Here is a 22,389-nt window from a genome sequence, read left to right on the forward strand (position 1 = left end):
GGTCACAAGGTTACACCTCTTAATGTGATTCATTCGTCTCTATGCAGTCATGCGAAACATAGTGTTACATACCAAAACTATGTGACAGTAAACAAATTGTTATGTGTAGACAGCATCTGTAAATTATGGTAGGATTCCAAATTTGATTATTGATTGCTGCAGGCGAGATTGGATATCAGAGCTCTTCAATGGTGAAAAGTTTCTTGAGGCATATTTGCTTGAAAGGTTTCTAATTGATCAGTAAGTGATCAGAGTTTTGATCATTTGACCACTTGAAGTCCATAAACCCAGCTTTTAGTAAACACAAGATGATATAACGCTTGCATAGTACATAAATATTGTGCCCTTTAAGCTTTTAGTCACTGCACAGTAAAGATCAAAAAACAAAAAAAGATATTGACCAGTTACTAGACCTATGACTGTTATGTAATCGCTGCAAATTTTAATGGTCTAGAATTTCATCTTATGCAAACAGAGAACTACAGAATTAAGTAAGATTTGTTAACATTGGTTAAGTAACTGGATTAGATTCACTAGGTCTTTGTAGCTATGAAATATAATTTGACTGTTGTCATAACTACAGTTATGTTAATGTTGTACACAGTACACTAACTAATACAAACATTATATACATGCTTAACTGTTTGATCTACAGTATCAAGTTGATTCTGGTCACTTCACAGAGCAGCCTCTATTCAGATCATCATGTTCACAATCTTCTCAACTGCATTTTCAACTCAATGGTTAGTTAGTTGACATTCAAGTGGAACACTTCTTATAAGACTAATAGTTCTATGTGACAATAAAAGATATAATAGTCCACATGATGCAGCTTGACCTATTCAAATACCTGCAAATGTTTGTTCTTGTGTGATACCACATAGTATTATTCAAAGACCACTGTGCATGATTCTAGTTAATTAAGGTTTAGTCACATCAAGATCACTAACCAGCTGTTATCATAATCACTTTGTAAACCTCAATAGTGATTCACTGACCATTACATGTACAATGTTGTGAATAAGTGACCCATTTGGAGTAAGGTACTCTTTGTGTGATAGCTGGAAGGAACATGAAACTGGTAGTTCAGGCATAAAAAGGTATAGTTCAAATGTTGATAGTATTTGTTAAGCAAAATGCTATAGATGTTTCTGGTTTACTTTGTTCATATTTTTCTCAAAGCTTATACACGTATAAACCTACTGCAAATATTCATTCACGTTGTTTTGCACCAAAGAGTAACCAAGTAGTTAGTTTTGAGATAACAGATGTTATTACTGAACTTCAAAAACTTTAACGAGGCAGCCCACCAATTTGCTATGTATACAAAATAACTCAATTCCTGGATTACTTGCTCATTTATCTGCTGGTCCTATAGTTACCATTGACTTGTTTTTGTAATTTTATCTCAGTGTATCTGTGTTTGTTAATCTGCTTTCTACCCACATAATTATGGCATATGGACCAGCTTACATTATGAAAGTTGAAAATGCAATTGAAATGTTTAGTGTTGAGCCTATCAGTATATTGACAACTTTGTAAATATTGAGATCAAACTTTATTTAATAGAGAGTGGGTGAGTTGTAGTTTACACAGTGGTGACTTAAGATATCAAGTAAGACTTTTATCAAGCATTGAAGTTTCCATGAAAATTATAGGTCATAAAAAGTTTGCACTTAGCTACATTCCTGTTATAAAAATTTGATGTGTATGTCTGGATGGTAGAGTAATTTCTCGGTTCCAGTCACATATATATGTATTAAGTAATTGGCTGATAGCTGTTATGACAAACAAATTTTATGTCATGCATTTGTCTTCTACAACACATTGAATGTAAGGGTGCATCAGCTGAGTTCTTTTTGTTAACTGCAAGCATTAACGCCTATATCATTCAATTGACCCATGCATTTACCACCCATTTGTATTAGCCTATGCAAGGTATTTTGTGGTGTAATGGTTGAAATTACTAACTGATTAGCTCAATATTCCTGCTCAGGGTAAACATTTTCTCTTCATCCTTGCTATACTTTTGTGCTAATTTTTCTCTGCTTATGCACTTCTCATGCAACTTTTCGTTCCTTTTGTGAGTGCATTTTCAAGCATCTTTTTCTATTCTCCTCTAGATCACACAATAGCTATCCAGTAGAATAGCAATATAGATATCAATAGATAGGACACCTTTGGCAAGGTAGGACAATATTATATCCATACACTTATCTAATATGTAGGAAGCGAATTTGGTGGCTACAATATACATCTGTATAGTATACTGTGTGGGGACTGAGTTAGTCTATTTACAGTATTGGAGTAGTCATATCATATGTATTAACACCAATCATCACCTATCAACAGTTCTCTGTCATCAGTAGAAAGTATATACAACACAAATATTACGAACTCTTGTTGAATAAGGTCAAGCCTTTCTTCTAAGAGAAGCCTGGGGTGTTACTTGCAGTAGTGCCTTTACTGAATGTACTCCAGTTAAGACACTCTCCCCCACACAAATATTATGAACCCTTGCTATAACATCTCTGGCCTTGTGGTTGGGTGGTTTACAAAAGTGGGTTGGTGTGGTTGACCCTTACAATTATGATAATTATTGTTACATATTCACTACTTAGCAATATTCATTACCTAATTGGTGTTGTACCTTCCAGTGTTGCTATGGTATTATTGACTTGTTACTGGACAGTACTGTACTATTGGGACCATTAGTGAACTGTGTGGATGTGAGTGCTGCTCCTTCTGACCCCAGCACCTTACAGGTAGTGTTGTTATAAGTTAAATTTGTTAATAGCTTAGTTGGGATGTGTCTTGTTGGAGAAGTTGGAGAACTGTAAATGTAATACTCTTAACATAAGTGTGTTGTTACTAAATATTTCAAAAACATTGGAATGGATGCTTTTTGCAGAATACTTCAAATTTGAAAATTCAGTTGTGTTAGAAGATGAATAGATTTGCTATGTATAGTTCAATTGAATGAGTGGAGAATTTGCCAATCTGTCAAAACTGAATTCCTTTCAATTTATGTTCTGTCTGTGTTGACCACCTAGTACATTATGAATTTTCCAATTTCGTAAATCTTATCAGCGTACACATAGTATACATACAGTTTTGGGAGTGTTACTGTTTATTGTATTATTGTTATTTGTACTTTCAAATTCCAGGACTGCTTGGACGGTTTCACAGAGTCGGTGCAAAGCAATTATGGTTGTCTCTTCGTAGGCGGAAATGTTGTCGTGGCTACACCTAGCTGGTAATAACTTGTTACAGTGTAAACAATGAAATAAGCTAAGGGTGTACCATACTACCTAGTACTTACGTAACAATAGTTGTACCATACTAGATTAAACATACCTATAACAGTTTAATGATACCGGATGTTCAGTAGTATGAATTCTGTTATTTCTTTGGTTTAAGGTTTAAGCTTTATCAATGAGATTTACCAAATATAAACACAGGTTACCACATGGGCTATATATTCCAGTTGCTAGGCAGATGTCCCACGAGTCTCGACATCTCTTGTATCCCCTGGCTACTATTATCCATGTTTACACTTGAAAGAGCCTGTATACAGTGGAACCTGTTGATGCTGGGAGCTACTGAAAAATGAGGATGTAATCTTGACACTCAGTATAACATGCCAAGATTGATAACTTTTAACTTACCTTGAAAATCATGACACTTTGATAATCTAGACATTTGGTCAATTCTATGATGTCCAACACATTACATAGATTCTACTGTATACTTGTGCTCTCTCATACTTTTTCTTACCATCTATGTAGGTGGGAGCTTACTGCATTAGAGAAATGTCTCCTATCAAGTTTAGTTTATTCCCTTCCACCAGCATCATCATATGAAATACCAGTTTACTTGCCGGTGGCTAGTAACAAGGTTGCATATAGATTGCTCATTTTTCAGTTAATGGAGTCCATCAAAGTTGCTGTGTTGTGTGCTGCTGAGCCAAGTCTGGAACAAGCTCTTTCTCATGTAGTACGATTTTGGAGTATAGTCAGTGACGATCTGAAAACGTTGTCTCATTCACTTCCTCGTAATTTACCATTAACACTGAATTTGGAGTCATCAATTCTAGCATTCTTGATTTTGAGTGTAGACACTCACAAGTGTCTGTCCAGCTTTCACTCATCTGGTAGTACAGCTTCTCAAAGGAGCTTCCTTAGTCCAGGTATATACAATATGTGTGAGGATATTATCATTGAATAGCTGTTATATTGTACAGGGTACCAGGGTACAATGAGCATTGATGAACAAAAGAGTGTGTTGCTGCATTCCTATAAATCCATTTGTGGCTCTGATTTACCTGCTGTAAATACAACAACTACTTCAAGAAATTCATCCAGTAATTTACATTCTCTTCTGGGCCACAAACCAGTTGAGACCTACACCATTCATGAGGTTAGTGTTGTGTTATTCTTGTGATGTGATGATTAGCAATCTTTGTACAAATATTCTAGTTAATAGTTGTCAGAAGACACTGAAAAACTTGAAGAAACAAGAGTCAAACAAGCTAGCATGTTAAACACATATATACATTTGTAACGGACCAGGAAGCAAAAACCAACTAGTTGTGTTATTGTGTTGCCGTATCATTAGACTATTGATTTCAGACCTCAGTATGTAACAAAGCTGGTTTTGAGAGCCGCTTTTTCTTAAAGTTTGATAAGCTTGAATGGTGACTTTAACCTAGCAAGGAATAATGACACAAAGGTGGATGGCTTGGAACAACTAGCCTAACATTTTCTGTACTAAGTTTGATGTTTGTATAGCTCAAAAGGATTGGGCACAGACCTCTATAATTTGTCACTAGCCTTCTATACCTTCATTTTGAATCCTAAAAGGTGCTCACTTACTTTCTCCAACTTCCACCCCACTTGTGGTACTACTAAACTCCTGAAATGTTTTGTCTGCAAAGCAAATGCTTTGAAAAGTGATAATTAATGCACGGCATAGACTACCCATTGTTATCATTGGGAAGTATATCTCGGGGCAATAGTGTGTGATCGGCCAAGAGTGGTATTCCAAAATCCAGTGTTGGACATTTTAACAAATATTCTTACAGGTCACTAATTAAACATATTTGTTTATATTAATCATGATTAGCATAGTTTTATTAATGTTACCGGTTTATAAATGTTATGCCTTGGTGAAGGATGAATACAGTTTATTCAGTTATACAACATTTTGTGTAATGTGTACCTATAGGAGGTTATCACACAATCTTTATGATGAACTGATCCATACATCACCATTCAGTGTTAAACAGTAAAGTTTATGTATAAAGGATGTAAAATTTGTGTACAATGTAGTTGTTATGCACAAGAATGTTCTGTAGATGTATGCTCGCACAGTTAAAGGTTTCATTCTAATACAATATACATCAAATCATCAAAATTAATGTGCTTTCTATTAGAATATTTTATAAATACACTTGGTCAGTAAAAATCACAATTACCTAATCTAACACCTGTAATCCAGAAACCTCTGATTCAACTAAATTGTGATATAACAAGTGTTTTGTTTGTAACATCCATCGTAATTACACAATATTGGATATTTTTGGATAAAGAGGCTTGTGACATATACTCACTTGTATACCATTGAGTATCAAAATAGAAATGTTTATTTGACTGTACTAAAGCCACTAGAGTGCTAGTTAATATCTGTGCTGTGCAAAGTTGCATCCTTGTACAGAATTATTAGCTCTAATGAGGTAGTTAACCTGTGGTTTATGTAAACAGAATACATAGGTATAGTACTACGCTGTAAAATTTGTGGTTCATTTTTTACTTTTTCAGTTAGTTGATATGTCTGGAAGGTAATAGTGCTTGGCAAACAATTTGCTGATACCATGTACTGAAAATTGATATAGCAACTTCAAATGGATTCCCCGCCAACTGAACAGCTGTACATGTCTGCTTACGTCACACATTGCAAGTTGTGAACTAACCCCTAAACCCATAGATGTGGCTAGATGGTTAATGAATCTATTGACAAGTACATACCATATTACTGTATTATGTTGCATCATCAATGACAACACTCAGTACATGAAAAAGGAAAGTAATTTATAAGGACAGTATGATTTATTGACTTCCTTGGCAGGAGGCTTCATGTTCTCGAATCCTAGCTCACCTTAAATTCACCAAAAATTCACTTTCATGCTTGACATTTAAGTTCTGGTCGATGTCAAAAACTTGTGATGTCACTTATCGACACTTGAGGTTAGTGTCAATAACCACTGTGATATTGCGGTTGTAATGATCAAAGACATGATTTATTGGATATGCAAAAAGCCTATAAATTCTCCATGCTCACACATTTACAGTGACACTTAACTATTTTGAGCAGTGAGCACTATAATTAAATAAAGGATGTTTACTCTGTTGAGACCATTATTGGTTCACTTATTTACACATAGAGGATCTCTAGATTTGTGTGACTAAACCATTTATGATAAATGATATTGTGTGAGTGTGTTCGTCTAGTTCTGGCCCAACAGAACTGCAATTAAAACAAAACCCATTGATAATGTATGACTAGCACAATATTTGGAAATCAATGGATACAGTAGGCACTGTAATTTTCACACATTCTTCACCACTTCTCCAATACATTTAAAAAGTACTGTCTTAAAAGTCTTGAACTATATGTAGTTCTTTGCGAGGTTCTTTGTGTAATGACTAACACTTCATTAATTTTAACTGGCTGGGCTGCCTTTTTTCTCTACACTTACTATAGTAAAAGACTAGATGAGGAATTATTTACAATACTGAATGTAGAACACAAATCAATGATAATGATTCCATAAAAATTATATTACTTGTAGCTATTTACTTCATTCTTGGCTGCACTAATATGATAACATAACATTCATTCTTGGCTGTATTTTGGCTGCCAACTACAATCAGGGGTCTGGAGGCGATCTAGGATTTCACAAGAGGTGTGTAAATTTGCTTTATTTTCGTGCAAAAAAAATCATGAAAATTTCATGTAAAAATATTTCGTGATTTACGTGAATGACTGTTCTATTAGAGTAGTTTGATCTTATGTAAAAATTTTCGTCTAAGAAATTTTCGTACAAGTTTTGCATACAAAAATTATTTTACAATGAAAAAAGCAATTGCAAATTACGGTGTATCATTAGTTACCACTTTTTTAGCCTTCCACTGTAAATTATTGCATCTTTATAATCACTTCCTCAGCATGTGGAGTATGCTCTTTCTTCCGGCATGCCCTCACAAGAAAAAAATATTTTAAAATTTTTAGGTAAACTAAAATGAGCGTAATATGCATTGTTGGCACTTCATGTTTCATGTTGAAAAGAAAATGGTCACATCATCAGTCTCTAGTAGTGGTAGCAGTCATACAGCACTAAATACTGCAGAAGTTTAATGCTCAATTAGATCATGTGTATACTCTATTAGAAGAGTTTACTGCTCTATTCAATCTTCAAAAGTTTTTACATGCTGTAGCACCTCTAAAATAAAGTTGAAAAGGCTCTTGACCATCCTTCTGCAGTATAGTACTAAATTATTTGCAGTATATAGTGGTGCCACGATGTGAAAATTTTAATATCACGATATTGTGGTACTTATATCACGATAGTCACAATATATTAAATGAATTGAATATGTTAATGTTTTCACAGGATAAATTTTATTCAGTCAATCTACTATGCTTATAAAATTTATGTGACAAAGTTGACACTCATTTATTATACATCACCACATGTTGCCAGAGAAATATTCTCATATTTTGCAAATACCAAGTTGCTTCTCACTAAATTTAAGGAATTTTGAGGGACCATAGAAAAAAGTAGGGAAACAAGGGAGGTCGCCTACACCTTCAGATATACTAGTGACCATTTAATCCCTATACCCAAGACCAAGACTGAATTAGGGATTCGCAGGTGTAGGTGACCTCTCTTGTTTCCCTACTTTTTTTTCTATGATCCCTAATCGAACTTAAAATTCCTAATTTTTCCTTAAACTTGTTTGTTTACTTTTTTGTAACATTATTATGACTGGCAAACCCACACATACTACATCAAAAGAAAGGATGATGCAAAAATTAATGTTTTCGTCTGAACGTACACCCCAGCTATCAAATATTGCTTCAAAAGTGCAGTGGCCATTACGCTTTGCTTTCACTCAATTATGTTCAGTCCGTTACGCATGAAAAACAGTAGAAGAAGTGCCTCTGCAATCAATCCATCTGATCCAGTCACCATGAAAATACGACAATTCGCCCACCCCAACTATCAATTATAAAAAAATAAAGTCCATGATGTGTGCATTGTACATACTGCGGTATGCCAAAAGGCACGTCTCAGAATGGAGCGACATCGAACAGTGAAAAATCAAGCCCATAGCCTTAGCCGTTATCGAGTTACACTTGCCTGAAGGCATCAGGCAGGCAGGCAGGCAGGCAGGCAGGCAGGCAGGCAGGCAGGCAGGCAGGCAGGCAGGCAGGCAGGCAGGCAGGCAGGCAGGCAGGCAGGCAGGCAGGCAGGCAGGCAGGCAGGCAGGCAGGCAGGCAGGCAGGCAGGCAGGCAGGCAGGCAGGCAGGCAGGCAGGCAGGCAGGCAGGCAGGCAGGCAGGCAGGCAGGCAGGCAGGCAGGCAGGCAGGCAGGCAGGCAGTTAGTCAGTAGAAAATTCCACTGAATAATTTTCTTTTTATTTTGTAACAATTTATTGGAAGCCTTTAGGATCGTACTGAAGGCACTTTTGGGCTTGGTTATACCTAACCAATGCTGCCAAGGTGCCAGGATGGTAGCTATTGTGAAGCTGGTTTTTGGGTGATTTATTTGGCCAGAAAAAACCCAAATCTCCATGATCCCTAATATACAGTATAATCGTACTGTATGATAATTTGTGTTTTTGTATCATGATATGTGACCCAGTCTGGGAAAACCGGTCTTATCGCCCATGTCAGTAGATTCGATTTTCCACCCAGAACACAAAGCTACATGAATAAACTATCTAATTTCACAATCAAAATCAGCTAGACTTGAGTGGTCTGGTTTTGCTGGCTGCTTTTCCCAAGCCCAGTGGTGATCCGTACATACGGTGTGGGGCCTCAATGGAACTCTGGTCAGCCTGGGGATAGCTGTATGTGGCTGTACAGCTCTGTGGTGTTGAATAAGTACCTCTGCTGGGAATTTCCTTTCATTTTAGCCAGTTTTGATACCTGAATGGCCCATAAAATTCATTCCTACGCCTTCCTTTTCAATTTTTTAAACAACCTCTTGCCCTCCTTCCGGGCCCCCGCCTCCCTCCCTCCTCTTTTGGAGCTCGCCTGATACATGGTTTAAAAACTATCTAAAATGGGGGAAACTTAGTTGTTGGCTACTTGCACAGTGGATGCTCTGGAAGGTAAGGAATTGGTGTAAAAAGTGTGAAAATTTGGTACACATAGCTTCACCATTGGCGAGCTATATACAACACACTAAATACTTAAAACCGGCATTTCTTGATACTTTTAAATAGGCAATAAGACCGGTTTTCCCAGACTGGGTCACACTGATATAGTCTAGCTGTTTTCTCTATCAGGAGTATCATGAATTGTTTCTATCACAATTATCATGATATATACAATCTAATCAAAAACAGCCAAACTGTAAAAAAAGGAGTGCGGCCCTTGAAAAGGCTATGGTGAAAAAAGATGTGAAATCCAAGGTGGCGGCCAAGAAATGGCTGTGATGGTAGGTTAATGGTAAAAATTCTAATAACGACAATTCAGGTGAATTTTGTGCCAAGACCAAATTCACCTGAATTGTCGTTATTAAAATTTTTACCATTAACCTACCATCACAGCCATTTCTTGGCCGCCACCTTGGATTTCACATCTTTTTTCACTATTGCCTTTTCAAGGGCCGCACTCCTTTTTTTACAGTTTGGCTGTTTTTGATTAGATTTCACTTCTTTTTGTATTTGTATACCCCAAATCCGGCCTATGGCCAGCTTTGGGGCTTTTAACCTATATTTTTTTCTTTACCACAGGAAAAAGAAAAAGATGAAGCAGATTTTATAAATACTTTAACTCATTCTGATTTTATCAGTAAATGTACAAATTATATATATAATGCCTATATTTATTACATGTAAATTAATCCCCACAGGATAATTTGCAGCTGATCTCTCTACTGGGTGACTTGAAATGTAGCTGAACTCTCTACAGGGTGATCTGCTTGTACGTAGATGAACTCTTTACAGGATTCTCTCTACAGGGTTACTTGACTCTAGCTGAACTCTCTACAAGTTAACTTCTTCTAGCTGATCTGTCTAAAGGGTGACATGTTTCTAGCTGGTCTCTCTACAGGGCGATTTGTTTGTAGCTGAATTCTCTACAGAGTGATGTGTTTGCAGCTGAACTCTCTACATGGTGGTTGCTTTGTAGCTGAACTCTCTAAAAGGTGACTTCTTCTAGCTGAACTCTCTACAGGATGATCTTTTCATAGCTGAACTCTCTACAGGATGATTTGTTTGCAGCTGAAATCTCTACATGATGATTTCATTGTAGCTGAATTCTCTACAGGGTGATTTGTTTGTAGCTGAAATCCCTACAAGGTAACTTCTTCTAGCTGATCTTTCTACAGGGTGATTTGTTTGTAGCTGAGTTCTCTACAGGGTGTTTGTTTGCTTGCAGCTGAATTCTCTACATGGTGGTTTCTTTATAGCTGAACTCTCTACAAGGTGACTTCTTCTAGCTGATCTCTCTACAGGGTGATTTGTTTGTAGCTGAACTCTCTACAAGGTGATACTTCTAGGTGATCTCTCTACAGGATGACTTGTTTCTAACTGAACTCTCAACAGGGTGATCTGTTCATAGCTGAACTTTCTACTGGGTGATTTGTTTGCAGCTGAACTCTCTACATGGTGGTTTCTTTGTAGCTGAACTCTCTACAAGGTAATTTCTTCTAGCTGAACTCTCTACAGGGTGACTTGTTTCTAGCTGATCTCTCTACAGGGTGATCTGTTCATAGCTGAACTTTCTACAGGGTGATTGTTTGCAGCTGAACTCTCTATATGGTAGTTTCTTTGTAGCTGAACTCTCTACAATGTGACTTCTTCTAGCTGAACTCTCTACAAGGTGACTTGTTTCTAGCTGATCTCTCTACAGGGTGACTTGTTGCTAGCTGAACTCTCTACAGATGATTTGTTTGTAGCTGAACTCTCTACATGATGGTTTCGTTGTAGCTGAACTCTCTACAAGGTAACTTCTTCTAGCTGATCTTTTTACAGGGCATATTTGTTTGTAGCTGAGTTCTCTACAGGGTGATTTGTTTGCAGCTGAACTCTCTACATGGGAGTTTCATCGTAGCTGAACTCTCTACAATGTGACTTCTTCTAGCTGAACTCTCTACAGGGTGACTTGTTTCTAGCTGATCTCTCTACAGGGTGACTTGTTTCTAGCTGAACTCTCTACAGGTGATTTATTTGCAGCTGAACTCTCTATATGGTGGTTTCTTTGTAGCTGAACTCTCTACAAGGTAACTTCTTCTAGCTGATCTTTCTACAGGGTGATTTGTTTGTAGCTGAATTCTCTATAGGGTGATTTATTTGCAGCTGAACTCTCTACAAGGTGACTTCTTCTAGCTGAACTCTCTACAGAGTGATTGATTTTTTTTTGCAGCTGAACTCTCTACATGGTGGTTGCTTTGTAGCTGAACTCTCTAAAAGGTGACTTCTTCTAGCTGAACTCTCTACAGGGTGATCTTTTCATAGCTGAATTCTCTACAGGGTGATTTGTTTGTAGCTGAACTCCCTACAAAGTAACTTCTTCTAGCTGATCTATCTACAGGGCGATTTGTTTGTAGCTGAGTTCTCTACAGGGTGTTTGTTTGTAACTGAACTCTCTACATGGTAGTTTCTTTGTAGCTGAACTCTCTACAATGTGACTTCTTCTAGCTGAACTCTCTACAGGGTGACTTGTTTCTAGCTGATCTCTCTACAGGGTGACTTATTTCTAGCTGAACTCTCTACAGGGGATTTGTTTGCAGCTGAACTCTCTACAAGGTAACTTCTTCTAGCTGATCTTTCTACAGGGTGATTTGTTTGTAGCTGAATTCTCTACAGGGTGATTTATTTGCAGCTGAACTCTCTACAAGGTAACTTCTTCTAGCTGATCTATCTACAGGGCGATTTGTTTGTAGCTGAGTTCTCTACAGGGTGTTTGTTTGTAGCTGAACTCTCTACATGGTAGTTTCTTTGTAGCTGAACTCTCTACAATGTGACTTCTTCCAGCTGAACTCTCTACAGGGTGACTTGTTTCTAGCCGATCTCTCTACAGGGTGACTTATTTCTAGCTGAACTCTCTACAGGGGATTTTTTTGCAGCTGAACTCTCTACAAGGTAACTTCTTCTAGCTGATCTTTCTACAGGGTGATTTGTTTGTAGCTGAATTCTCTACAGGGTGATTTATTTGCAGCTGAACTCTCTACAAGGTAACTTCTTCTAGCTGATCTATCTACAGGGTGATTTGTTTGTAGCTGAGTTCTCTACAGGGTGTTTGTTTGTAGCTGAACTCTCTACATGGTAGTTTCTTTGTAGCTGAACTCTCTACAATGTGACTTCTTCTAGCTGAACTCTCTACAGGTGATTTATTTGCAGCTGAACTCTCTACAGGGGATTTGTTTGCAGCTGAACTCTCTACAAGGTAACTTCTTCTAGCTGATCTTTCTACAGGGTGATTTGTTTGTAGCTGAATTCTCTACAGGGTGATTTATTTGCAGCTGAACTCTCTACAAGGTGACTTCTTCTAGCTGAACTCTCTACAGAGTGATTGATTTTTTTGCAGCTGAACTCTCTACATGGTGGTTTCTTTGTAACTGAACTCTCTACAGGGTGATTTGTTTGTAGCTGAACTCTCTACAGGGTGATCTGTTCGTAGCTGAACTCCCTACAAGGTAACTTCTTCTAGCTGATCTTTCTACAGGGCGATTTGTTTGTAGCTGAGTTCTCTACAGGGTGATTTGTTTGCAGCTGAACTCTCTACATGGTAGTTTCTTTGTAGCTGAACTCTCTACAATGTTACTTCTTCTAGCTGAACTCTCTACAGGGTGACTTGTTTCTAGCCGATCTCTCTACAGGGTGACTTAATTCTAGCTGAACTCTCTACAGGGGATTTGTTTGCAGCTGAACTCTCTACAGGTGATTTGTTTGTAGCTGAACTTTCTACAAGGTGACTTCTTCTAGCTGATCTTTCAATAGGGTGATTTGTTTGTAGCTTCACTCTCTACAAGGTAACTTCTTCTAACTGATCTCTCTACAGGGAGATTTGTTTGTAGCTGAACACTCTACAGGTGATTTGTTTGAAGCTGAACTTTCTAAATGATGGTTTCTTTGTAGCTGAACTCTCTACAAGTTAACTTCTTCTAGCTGATCTCTCTACTGGGTGATTTGTTTGCAGCTGAGCTCTTTACAGAATGGTTTCTTTGTAGCTGAACTCTCAAAAGGTAACTTCTTCTAACTGATCTTTCTACAGGGCAATTTGTTTGTGGCTGAATTTTCTACAGGGTGATTTCTTTGCAGCTGAACTCTCTACTTGGTGGTTTCTTTGTAGCTGAACTATGTACAAGGTAATTTCTTCTAGCTGACCTCTCTACAGGGTGATTTGTTTGTAACTGAATTCTGTACAGGTGATTTGTTTGCAGCTGAGCTCTAAACAGAATGGTTTCTTTGTAGCTGAACTCTCTACAAGGTAACTTCTTCTAGCTGATGTCTCTACAAGGTCACTAGTTTGTAGCTGAGCTCTCTACATGGTGGTTTCTTTGTAACTGAACTCTCTACAAGGTGACCTCTTCTAGCTGATCTTTCTATAGGGTGATTTGTTTGAAGCTGAACTCTCTACAAGGTAACTTCTTCTAGCTGATCTCTCTATAGGGAGATTTGTTTGTAGCTGAACTCTCTACAAGGTAACTTCTTCTAGCTAATCTCTCTACAGGGAGATTTGTTTGTAGCTGAACTCTCTACATGATGGTTTCTTTGTAGCTGAACTCTCTGCAAGGTAACTTCTTCTATTGATCTCTCCACAGGGCGATTTGTTTGTAGCTGAACTCTCTCTACATGGTGGTTTCTTTGTAGCTGAACTCTACAAGGTGATTTTTTCTAGCTGAACTATCTCTTTCCATAGTTGCATGAACTCCCTACAAGGTAACTTCTTCTAGCTGATCTCTCTACAGGGTGACTTGTGTGTAGCTGATCTCTATACAGGTTTCTTATTTCTAGCTGATCTCTTGAATTCTCTTCAGGGTGACTGCTCTATTAGGATGACTGCTCTATTAGAGTATCTCGATCTCGCACTTGCTGCACCAAGTTGGATTTCGTGTTATAACTCCGTGGCTTTAAGTCTGATTCTTCTACACCATTGATGAGCCTTTCTAAGATGATTACTCCATCTGTATAACGATTTTCAAAGCATTACCCCAAGCGGTTTATCTGGTAGGCGTGGCAAGCAGTCGTTTTTTTATTAGCTAATCTCGATTGCGTAATTGTTACACACTGTTGGTTTTTTCGTTGTATCTTCCTGTTTTTTAGCTCGATTTCTTTCAAACCACAAAAGGTTTGAGGTTCAATAGTTAACCTATTCACCCACCGAGTTTCAGCTTCTTCCCATACGCGGTTTACCCTGTAGGCGTGACAACATATTGGTGTTATTTTACGTGAATAATCGCTCATACCTCTTTGCCTGTTTATCGTATTCCAGCCAAAGTTGGTACAGAGATGCGCCTTTATATCCCCCTTCTGTGTGCCAAATTTCAAGGCAATCGGATATGGCGTTCGAGTTTTATAGCAGTTTTTGTAAGTGTGCGACAAGAAAAAGAAAAATAAGAAGAATAAAAAAAAAACGAAGAAACTGAGCCAATTTTTGAAGTCGAATATCTCGGGAACGCGCGAAGCGATTTCGCTCAAATTTGGAATGTAGAGTGCTGCAGTTGGAGGGCATGTCCACAGCAAAAATCGTCTTGTTTCATCAAGGAAGCACAGAGCTACGGAGGTGCGAAAATTGCGTTTTCTTTCTTCCTGTCAATATACTCACGGGTGTTACGCGCCGGCTTCTTGGGCCGCACGACACACTACCGTGTGTCTTGATAACAACTCAAGCATCACTATTGTAGTTAAAACTGGAAATAGCCACTGTATATTTAGCCCAAAAGTTTTATTTTATAGTGGTCATTTGAAGTTCAAATATATGCACCAATGCAGGGGTGGGTCTAGGAATTCCCAAGGGGGGTGGGGGGGATGCTGGCCTACATCAAATATGCCAGTGTAACAGGTTAGGGTGCTATGCCAACATAATGCTAGCATATTGAGTGGATGATACTCCCAGTTAGGGAAACTGCAAGTACATAGCTCCTTAGCCTCTCTAATAGAACAGTCACTTTGTATTGAAATACTCTAATAGAGCGTTCACTATTAAGAAATGTGCAAGCATTATAGAAACACTGAAGAGCATAATAGGTGAAATTTTGGGAAATTCCTGTGGGCAAAATTTTGAGCATGTGACTCATGCTAAGCTAGGTACATCTATTACTTTCCAGGATGACCAGCACCCTTTGCTATCACCCCCAGCACTAGCTAGATGGTAAAGTGCTATCTATACCAGCACAGTAAAAATGAGTAGTGAATATTGTGGCAAATAGTGAACGTCATTGTACATTTTAGCAACTCACTAAGAATTTGCAGTGAAATTCACTATTGGCACAGTATTCACTGTTCATTTTTTTACTGCAAGTGGGGGCTAAGAAAATGGGCAACTCATTGATACAACTAGTGAAAGGGTGCGAAGCACACTAGAATGCAGAGCATACTCTACCTAGGGGGTCTGGGGGAATGACATGCCAAAATTTTGCAAATAATATAGCTTTCCGAGATTGAATTTGGTGATAGTTTTGACTGAGTAAGCACAAGCATTGTGAGTCACTATATAAGTGAAATCACTATTTTCTAGCTAATACTGGCTGTCATAATAAGGGTACAGCATTAATGCTGCAGTATGGCTTCAGTTCAATGTTGAATGGAGTGCGACCTCATGAAGCTGTATTAGCCTAGACTGATGCTAATAACACTAAAAATGAAACCACGACCAACAATAATACTGAAACTGCTTTCAAAGACTTTTCAATTTATTTTCACTAGGGAAGGGCAATTACTTATGATCAGGATTCATACTGTGATTATTGTAATGTATCTCCATTGGAAAGTTGGCAATAGCGTGCTTCCAAAATTTACAGTATGTTGATAAAGAACTTGATATATTGTTATATATATGTACTTTCAAATGCAACATACAAGTAGTAGTGGTCACATTTTGTTTTGTTCTAAAGTTATATAAAATTGTGGAGCTTAATTGATCAACAAGTAACTTTGAGGGTGCAGCCCCCAGAAACTTTTAATTTTATAGATGCTTAAAACTTAGTTGCAAAAGAAAGTATTTCAACCCAAGCATCAAGTTTGTAGCTAATCACCCACTAGGCCACTACACACTAAACCAAAAGAAGCTATATGCCTTTGGAAAAAACAATTGATGTGCTATGATTCACAGTACATAAAACGTATAGATTTATAATTTTAAGCAATTGGTATGTCAGGATGTTTGGTATAATGGTGGGATATCAGAACACATGCACAGGTAAAGAAGAAGCAGTTCAATTTAAGCTCACACACTAGTCTTTGTTCCTTAAAGATTAGAGAGTTTTTAGTGATGGATGTAGTTGACTGTTCTATTAGAGTTTTCAATTTTAGCAGCAATTTTAGCAGCAATTTTACTGCTAATTTTGACTTGCTTTTGTTAGCCAGTTCCTAGAAGAGATTAGCTCTTCCCTTCTTGTATCTAAATCCGCCCTTGCAATAAACTGAATACATAAAAGCATATAGAAATTGATCATATGCTTGACCCAATTTTGCTTTGAAAATTGCCTATTATGCTTTTGAACAATGCTCAATAAATGAGCCTTTTGTGCTCAAAATTATGTTCTCAATGCTGTGTGTAAAGGGCTGACTGTTTTGTTTTCTGACTGTTGTATTAGAGTAAGTGACTGCTCTATTAGAGATACTCTAATAGTGCAGTCAGTAAAATACTCTAATAGAACAGTCACTACATGTAACAACACTATTAAGAATCCTCCACAGTAGTTGAGTATGAAAGCTTGCATCTGCAGCACCATCCCATGGGCACATTTAGCCTGTTATGACTTTTTTTGCAAATGAAATACACATAGTTCTTTATATGCCGTACTTCATGACAATTTACTGTAGACTCATAACTGTACTCACTGACCCCTACAACTCTTGATCAATGCAGACCACTTAGATAGCTTATTACTATAAATTTTTGTGCATAAAACTACTCTACATCAAAATTTTCAGTCCTGAAGCATCTTTAGGACTGCAGACACCTGTTATATCCTACTATATATACTCTGGTGCACCCCCTTGTAAAACCCCGAATCCACTCTTGACATGCACTGCTGTTTTCAATAAAATCATTCCAATATAATCTATTGGAGTAGTTGACTGTAGCGAGTATTTCAGTTTTTAACAGCTTCATTTTATACTTTCAATTAAATGGCTAGAATACACAAGTGTCTTCAATTTAATTATCATGCATTAACAGGTTTTCTTGCATATGTGTGGTGAAACCTTCAGTTGGAGTATTTGTATATAGCAAAAGTATTCAATTTTAAAACTTGTTGTGGTAGTATTAGAACTCATGATACTCATGTTTTGCTTAACAGTATTAAAAACTTTTCTGTATGCAATAAGGCCAAACAAAATTAATTCACTGTTTAACGTCACCACCTGCATGCTATTATGATCACTAGATTTCTTGAATTGTATGTAAAATGCTGTTTTGCAATAGCTGCTGTATGGTATGCAGTGTTGGGCAAGTTACCTTTTAAAAGTAACTAGTTACATATTATATATTACTTGCAACTTAACTATTTAGTTACAGTTACATATTACCCATAAAAAAGTAACTATAATAATGTTACATGTTATATTACTTTGTGTCTACAGCCTTAAGCTGTCATGTGTGAAACTAACACCTTATCACGTGACATAATTGCGTTGTTGGACAATGTGCAAATCTTGGTTATAAGTAAGAAGCTGGTGAATGAGCTTCATTCAGTAGGCTTCATTACTTCGTTGTGGCTAGGTGTTACTCAGTAGATTACTAACGAGATTAGTAACTTCATTACTTGTAGTAATAATATTACATAATATAGGTTCATTACAGTAACTATATTACTTAGGTAACATTACATTTGCAAGTAAAGTAACTAGAGTTATATTACTTGTTTTTATAGCGTATTTCGTTATATTACTTAGTTACCACAAAAGTAATAATATTACATAACGCGTTACTCCCAACACTGATGGTATGTAGCTCAGTTATGCATAGGTGTAGCAAAAGAGGCTATATATATGCACCGTTTGACTTAACTAGAGTCTTAATTTAAGCCGTCCCTTCTATAGCCACCATAGCTATACTCTATTAAAGCAGTCATGTACAGCTGAATTGTGCAGTAAGAAAGCACATGCAGTTAAACTGCATTTAGCAGTATGCATTAGCAAATACATTACAGTGGAACCTCTCTTAAACTCTCCGAATTAAGGACACAATAGAAAATTAAGGACAAAAATTTTGGTCCCAACATGTCTGGTTAATGCATTTTTAACCTCTGAAAGAGGAAAACCTCAGCAAAAAGTGGCCAAAACTTCTGGGTCCCAAAATGTCTACAATGGAGAGGTTCCACTGTATAGGATAGTTAGTAACATTTGATAATGTAAATTCTAAACTGCATGTAACTCAATTTGATAAACTGTGAATGTGTGATAAACAGTGGCTCAGTTTTATCTTTCCTAAGGAAAATACTTATGCATGGACCAGCACAATATACCTTCTTATGTCCAGCTGTTTATTTCCCTCACTCCTTCCAATAAATAATCCAGATCCTTCATAATGTGAACAGTAGAAGCTTTGTGCATACAAGGAGAGGTTGAGTGTGGTAGTTTATCTCCCTCAAGTTTGCAACATCTGGTGGTTGGTTGCAGTTGTTAAACATTTTTATCCATCCAACACAACACACCTTCAAGGGCTGGATATACACTATGTTGTTGGTATGTATCCTGTACAAAGTGGTTTAGCTATATGCTGTTGTTTAAGCGTTTCATTCTTGAAGTAATCTATCATGTGCATTCAACAAGCTCTCTGGGCACAGTGCCCTAGCTGATCAAGTAATTGTTGAGTCTGGGGTGTCCACTGTGTGATATACTCCCTCATAATAGTCAGATCTGTACATAGATATTTTCTTCTGTAAGATGTTAGGTGTATGTAAAAGGGAGTTTCTTATCATCATCTCACACCATGTACGTAGGAGCTTGAGTTTGTATATTTTGAGTTTCTCTACAATTTATATGTTAATTTAATATAGAACAAAAATTGCAAAAAGTAATTATCTATACGTACAGTGTACAATGACATCTTGGGTACATTTTTCTCTAACTATAGCTAAAATCTATACCTAGGCTTATATCATGATATAAAGATTCTATATCATATCACGATATAGAAAATTTTATCATGATATATCAATATATATGTATCACATATCGCACATCACTAGTGGTGTCTTTTACAACATAGGAAAATCCCTACATGGTATGTGGTATAAAATCTATGTACCATTATCAAGAGTTCATAATATTTGTATAGACCCCATACAAATATTATGAATTCTTGCCATTATTCATATCTCTAATTCTTTATTGCTGGAACCCTACTTCATTTTGATTGGACTAGTTTGTCAAATTATTAGTTATAGCATAACTATAATATACACTTGTGACTGAGAATGCTTTATTAGAGTATCTCACTACTTATCTGAAGTGCGCTGCATGATAGTGGTTGCCATGTCTTGTTTTCTACAGCAAAACTGCAGAAATAAGTGACAGTAGAAGCTACAAAATTATTTGAAACACTTATAAAATATTACGGTGATTAAGAACATGCTACTTAATGATCAGAGCGCAACAACCTTTGATATGGAAATTAACTCCTTGGTATGGTTTCCTTACATGAAGGAGAAGACAACTGTGTAATAGAAAGGCAAAGGACAGAAAGCAGACACTCATCAAAATCAGCTAAGGCTCATGCCACACACGAGTTTGTTGTTGTGGCATAAAATCGCAGCTATTTGCTGCTTTGTTTGGCCTTGTGACTGTTGTCAGGCAGGCAAGAAGGTAAACCCAACATCAGGTTTTGGCAATTTTTAAAAATTCAATATTTGGCTTTCTGTAAGGGTTTTCTTCCTGGATTTGGTGTTTGACACACTAAAACTATTCTCTAAAGGTGATTTTCATTGCGTATGTTATGTCCATGATGGTTTTAACAGCAGCATTTTGGTGGGCACCGTTAGTTTTAGAGGGAGACCCTACCTTACAGTACTATGTACCATACTGTTTGATAGTGGGTGCTCTTAGATAGCAATAAAAGGCAGCTGCCTTCATATAGTAATCTGATGTTTTCCACATACTTCAGAATCATAGTAGTCAGTGCCACTAGACTTAGTCTTGTAGTCATCACACATATATTTTGTCTACAATAATATTTATGTTAGAGTAAACCATGTAGTATTTGCAATTCATCATACATATCAACAGCAGTTGGAGGTATGGTTGTGAGAAGGGTCTCCAATTAGTAGTTGTAAATGTTCTGTAAACAATGATGAATAAGTCCTGATCAGTATCAGACAATTGATCTTATCTTACTAACTATAAAATAATAGTTCTCATCACTAATATAGGGCCTGGTTAATACTTGTAAAAAGAGAACCTTAATTTTAAAATGTCATAAAAGTACGAACCCAGGTACCCGCATATTAAATACATGGACCCTAATGTACATATATCCCATGCTGCACATATCCTGTGAAACTCCCATGCGATGTACTTAGGCTATACAACTGTCATTGAATATTTGTTTACAGGATTTAGAAAATGGTATGCATTAAATCCTTTGATCTTTGGGAGATAATGAGGCCTTTAAAATCTTCAAGAGACCTCTGGAGAGGTTCTCTAAAATGAGACCTCCTATCTCCTCAGTTGAGGGAGTCACCATTAAACACACCTCACTAATGATCACTGATGTGCTGAGTAGTATTGCAGATCTCACAATTGATCACTGATCTACTATGCCTCCCTCAGGAGGCAGAGCAGATCAGTGAGCTTCTTTTCATATATAACAATGTAGACTTTAAATACATTTACTCATCTATTTTGCATAATTTATTTAATACCATGCTAGTCAACAATGTCTGGTTTTGATTGTGGATTTCAGGCCACGTTCTTCTAATAGTCAGTTTTGAACCATAACACCATATCCCTGTGTTTTTAGTTTTTCAGTTCACCTCAGGATTTAGAATTAGTTGTAAGATCCTTGTGTTTGATATCTGATCTATGTAAGTAGTTAAATTACATAATTCATTTTTGCACTGCATCTTCTGATGATATGCAGTATGACTTGGCACATATAACAGCCACAGAAAGAATGCAGGGAAGAATTTTGTATTTGCTATACTATATTCATCACACATGGGCTAATTTGTCAACAGGATAAGGCGGGCACTGCTGATTGGTTACCTAACCATGAACTGTGTAGGAGTGCAAATAGTACCTTCTGGAATGTTGTAGTGGAGTTTGTTTTGCTAATATATCTAATCAACCATGAAATATTATATATATATTTTTAGTGACTTAATTCTTTATTCAGTGCGTTCATTACATTATTAAAGAGTGTTAGACTCTCCTTAGTTGAGGCAACTGATTGTGTATGAGTGAGTGTTGTTAGTAATTAAACTAGCACTTAATTATTATTAGTGATATATTTCTCATGTTGATATCGCTTTCCGTTATTGGGTCACTCGTAAGTGCTGTCATATTACATGAAATTGTGTAGCTATGAAGCAGTATGTAACTACACAAAATGAGCTACATACACTAAAAATTATGTGCATTGATGGTTTGTGTTGAAGTGCTTTGTTAATGTGATAGAAACTCACATCATGTGTCCATATCAATAACACTACAATGATTACTAGTATGGTAGGTATTACTAAGTACTTGTATGTCTGCCTGTCTAAAGCATTGATAGAAATAGTTTTTTATGTTGAGGTATCCATTACTTAGCCTTCATGGTACTAGTTTTTTGATGTGTTAGAAAGCATCTACATAATATTCATTGCTTTTAGAGATGCTTATATAGTCTGCCTGACTTTTTCATTTACTACTTAAACACAAAACAATGGCATAATGATAATTTTTAAAGAAATAGATGATGCTTCAGTGAGCATGCATTAGCCAT

At 36.9% G+C, this 22,389-nt stretch overlaps 1 protein-coding gene across 1 annotated transcript in view; it reads left to right on the plus strand.

The window, feature by feature from the left end:
- The window catches only part of LOC136236841 (uncharacterized), a 71,981-nt gene that overhangs the window by 37,770 nt on the left and 11,822 nt on the right, over positions 1-22,389 (plus strand). Inside the window, exons 3-7 of the mRNA XM_066027073.1 lie at positions 656-743; positions 2,658-2,765; positions 3,168-3,256; positions 3,789-4,189; positions 4,244-4,419. Coding sequence (XP_065883145.1) covers positions 656-743; positions 2,658-2,765; positions 3,168-3,256; positions 3,789-4,189; positions 4,244-4,419 — 862 coding nt within the window. The remainder of the gene's footprint in view (positions 1-655; positions 744-2,657; positions 2,766-3,167; positions 3,257-3,788; positions 4,190-4,243; positions 4,420-22,389) is intronic.

Source organism: Dysidea avara, chromosome 10 (assembly GCF_963678975.1).
Source record: "Dysidea avara chromosome 10, odDysAvar1.4, whole genome shotgun sequence".
Classification (NCBI taxonomy): domain Eukaryota; kingdom Metazoa; phylum Porifera; class Demospongiae; order Dictyoceratida; family Dysideidae; genus Dysidea; species Dysidea avara.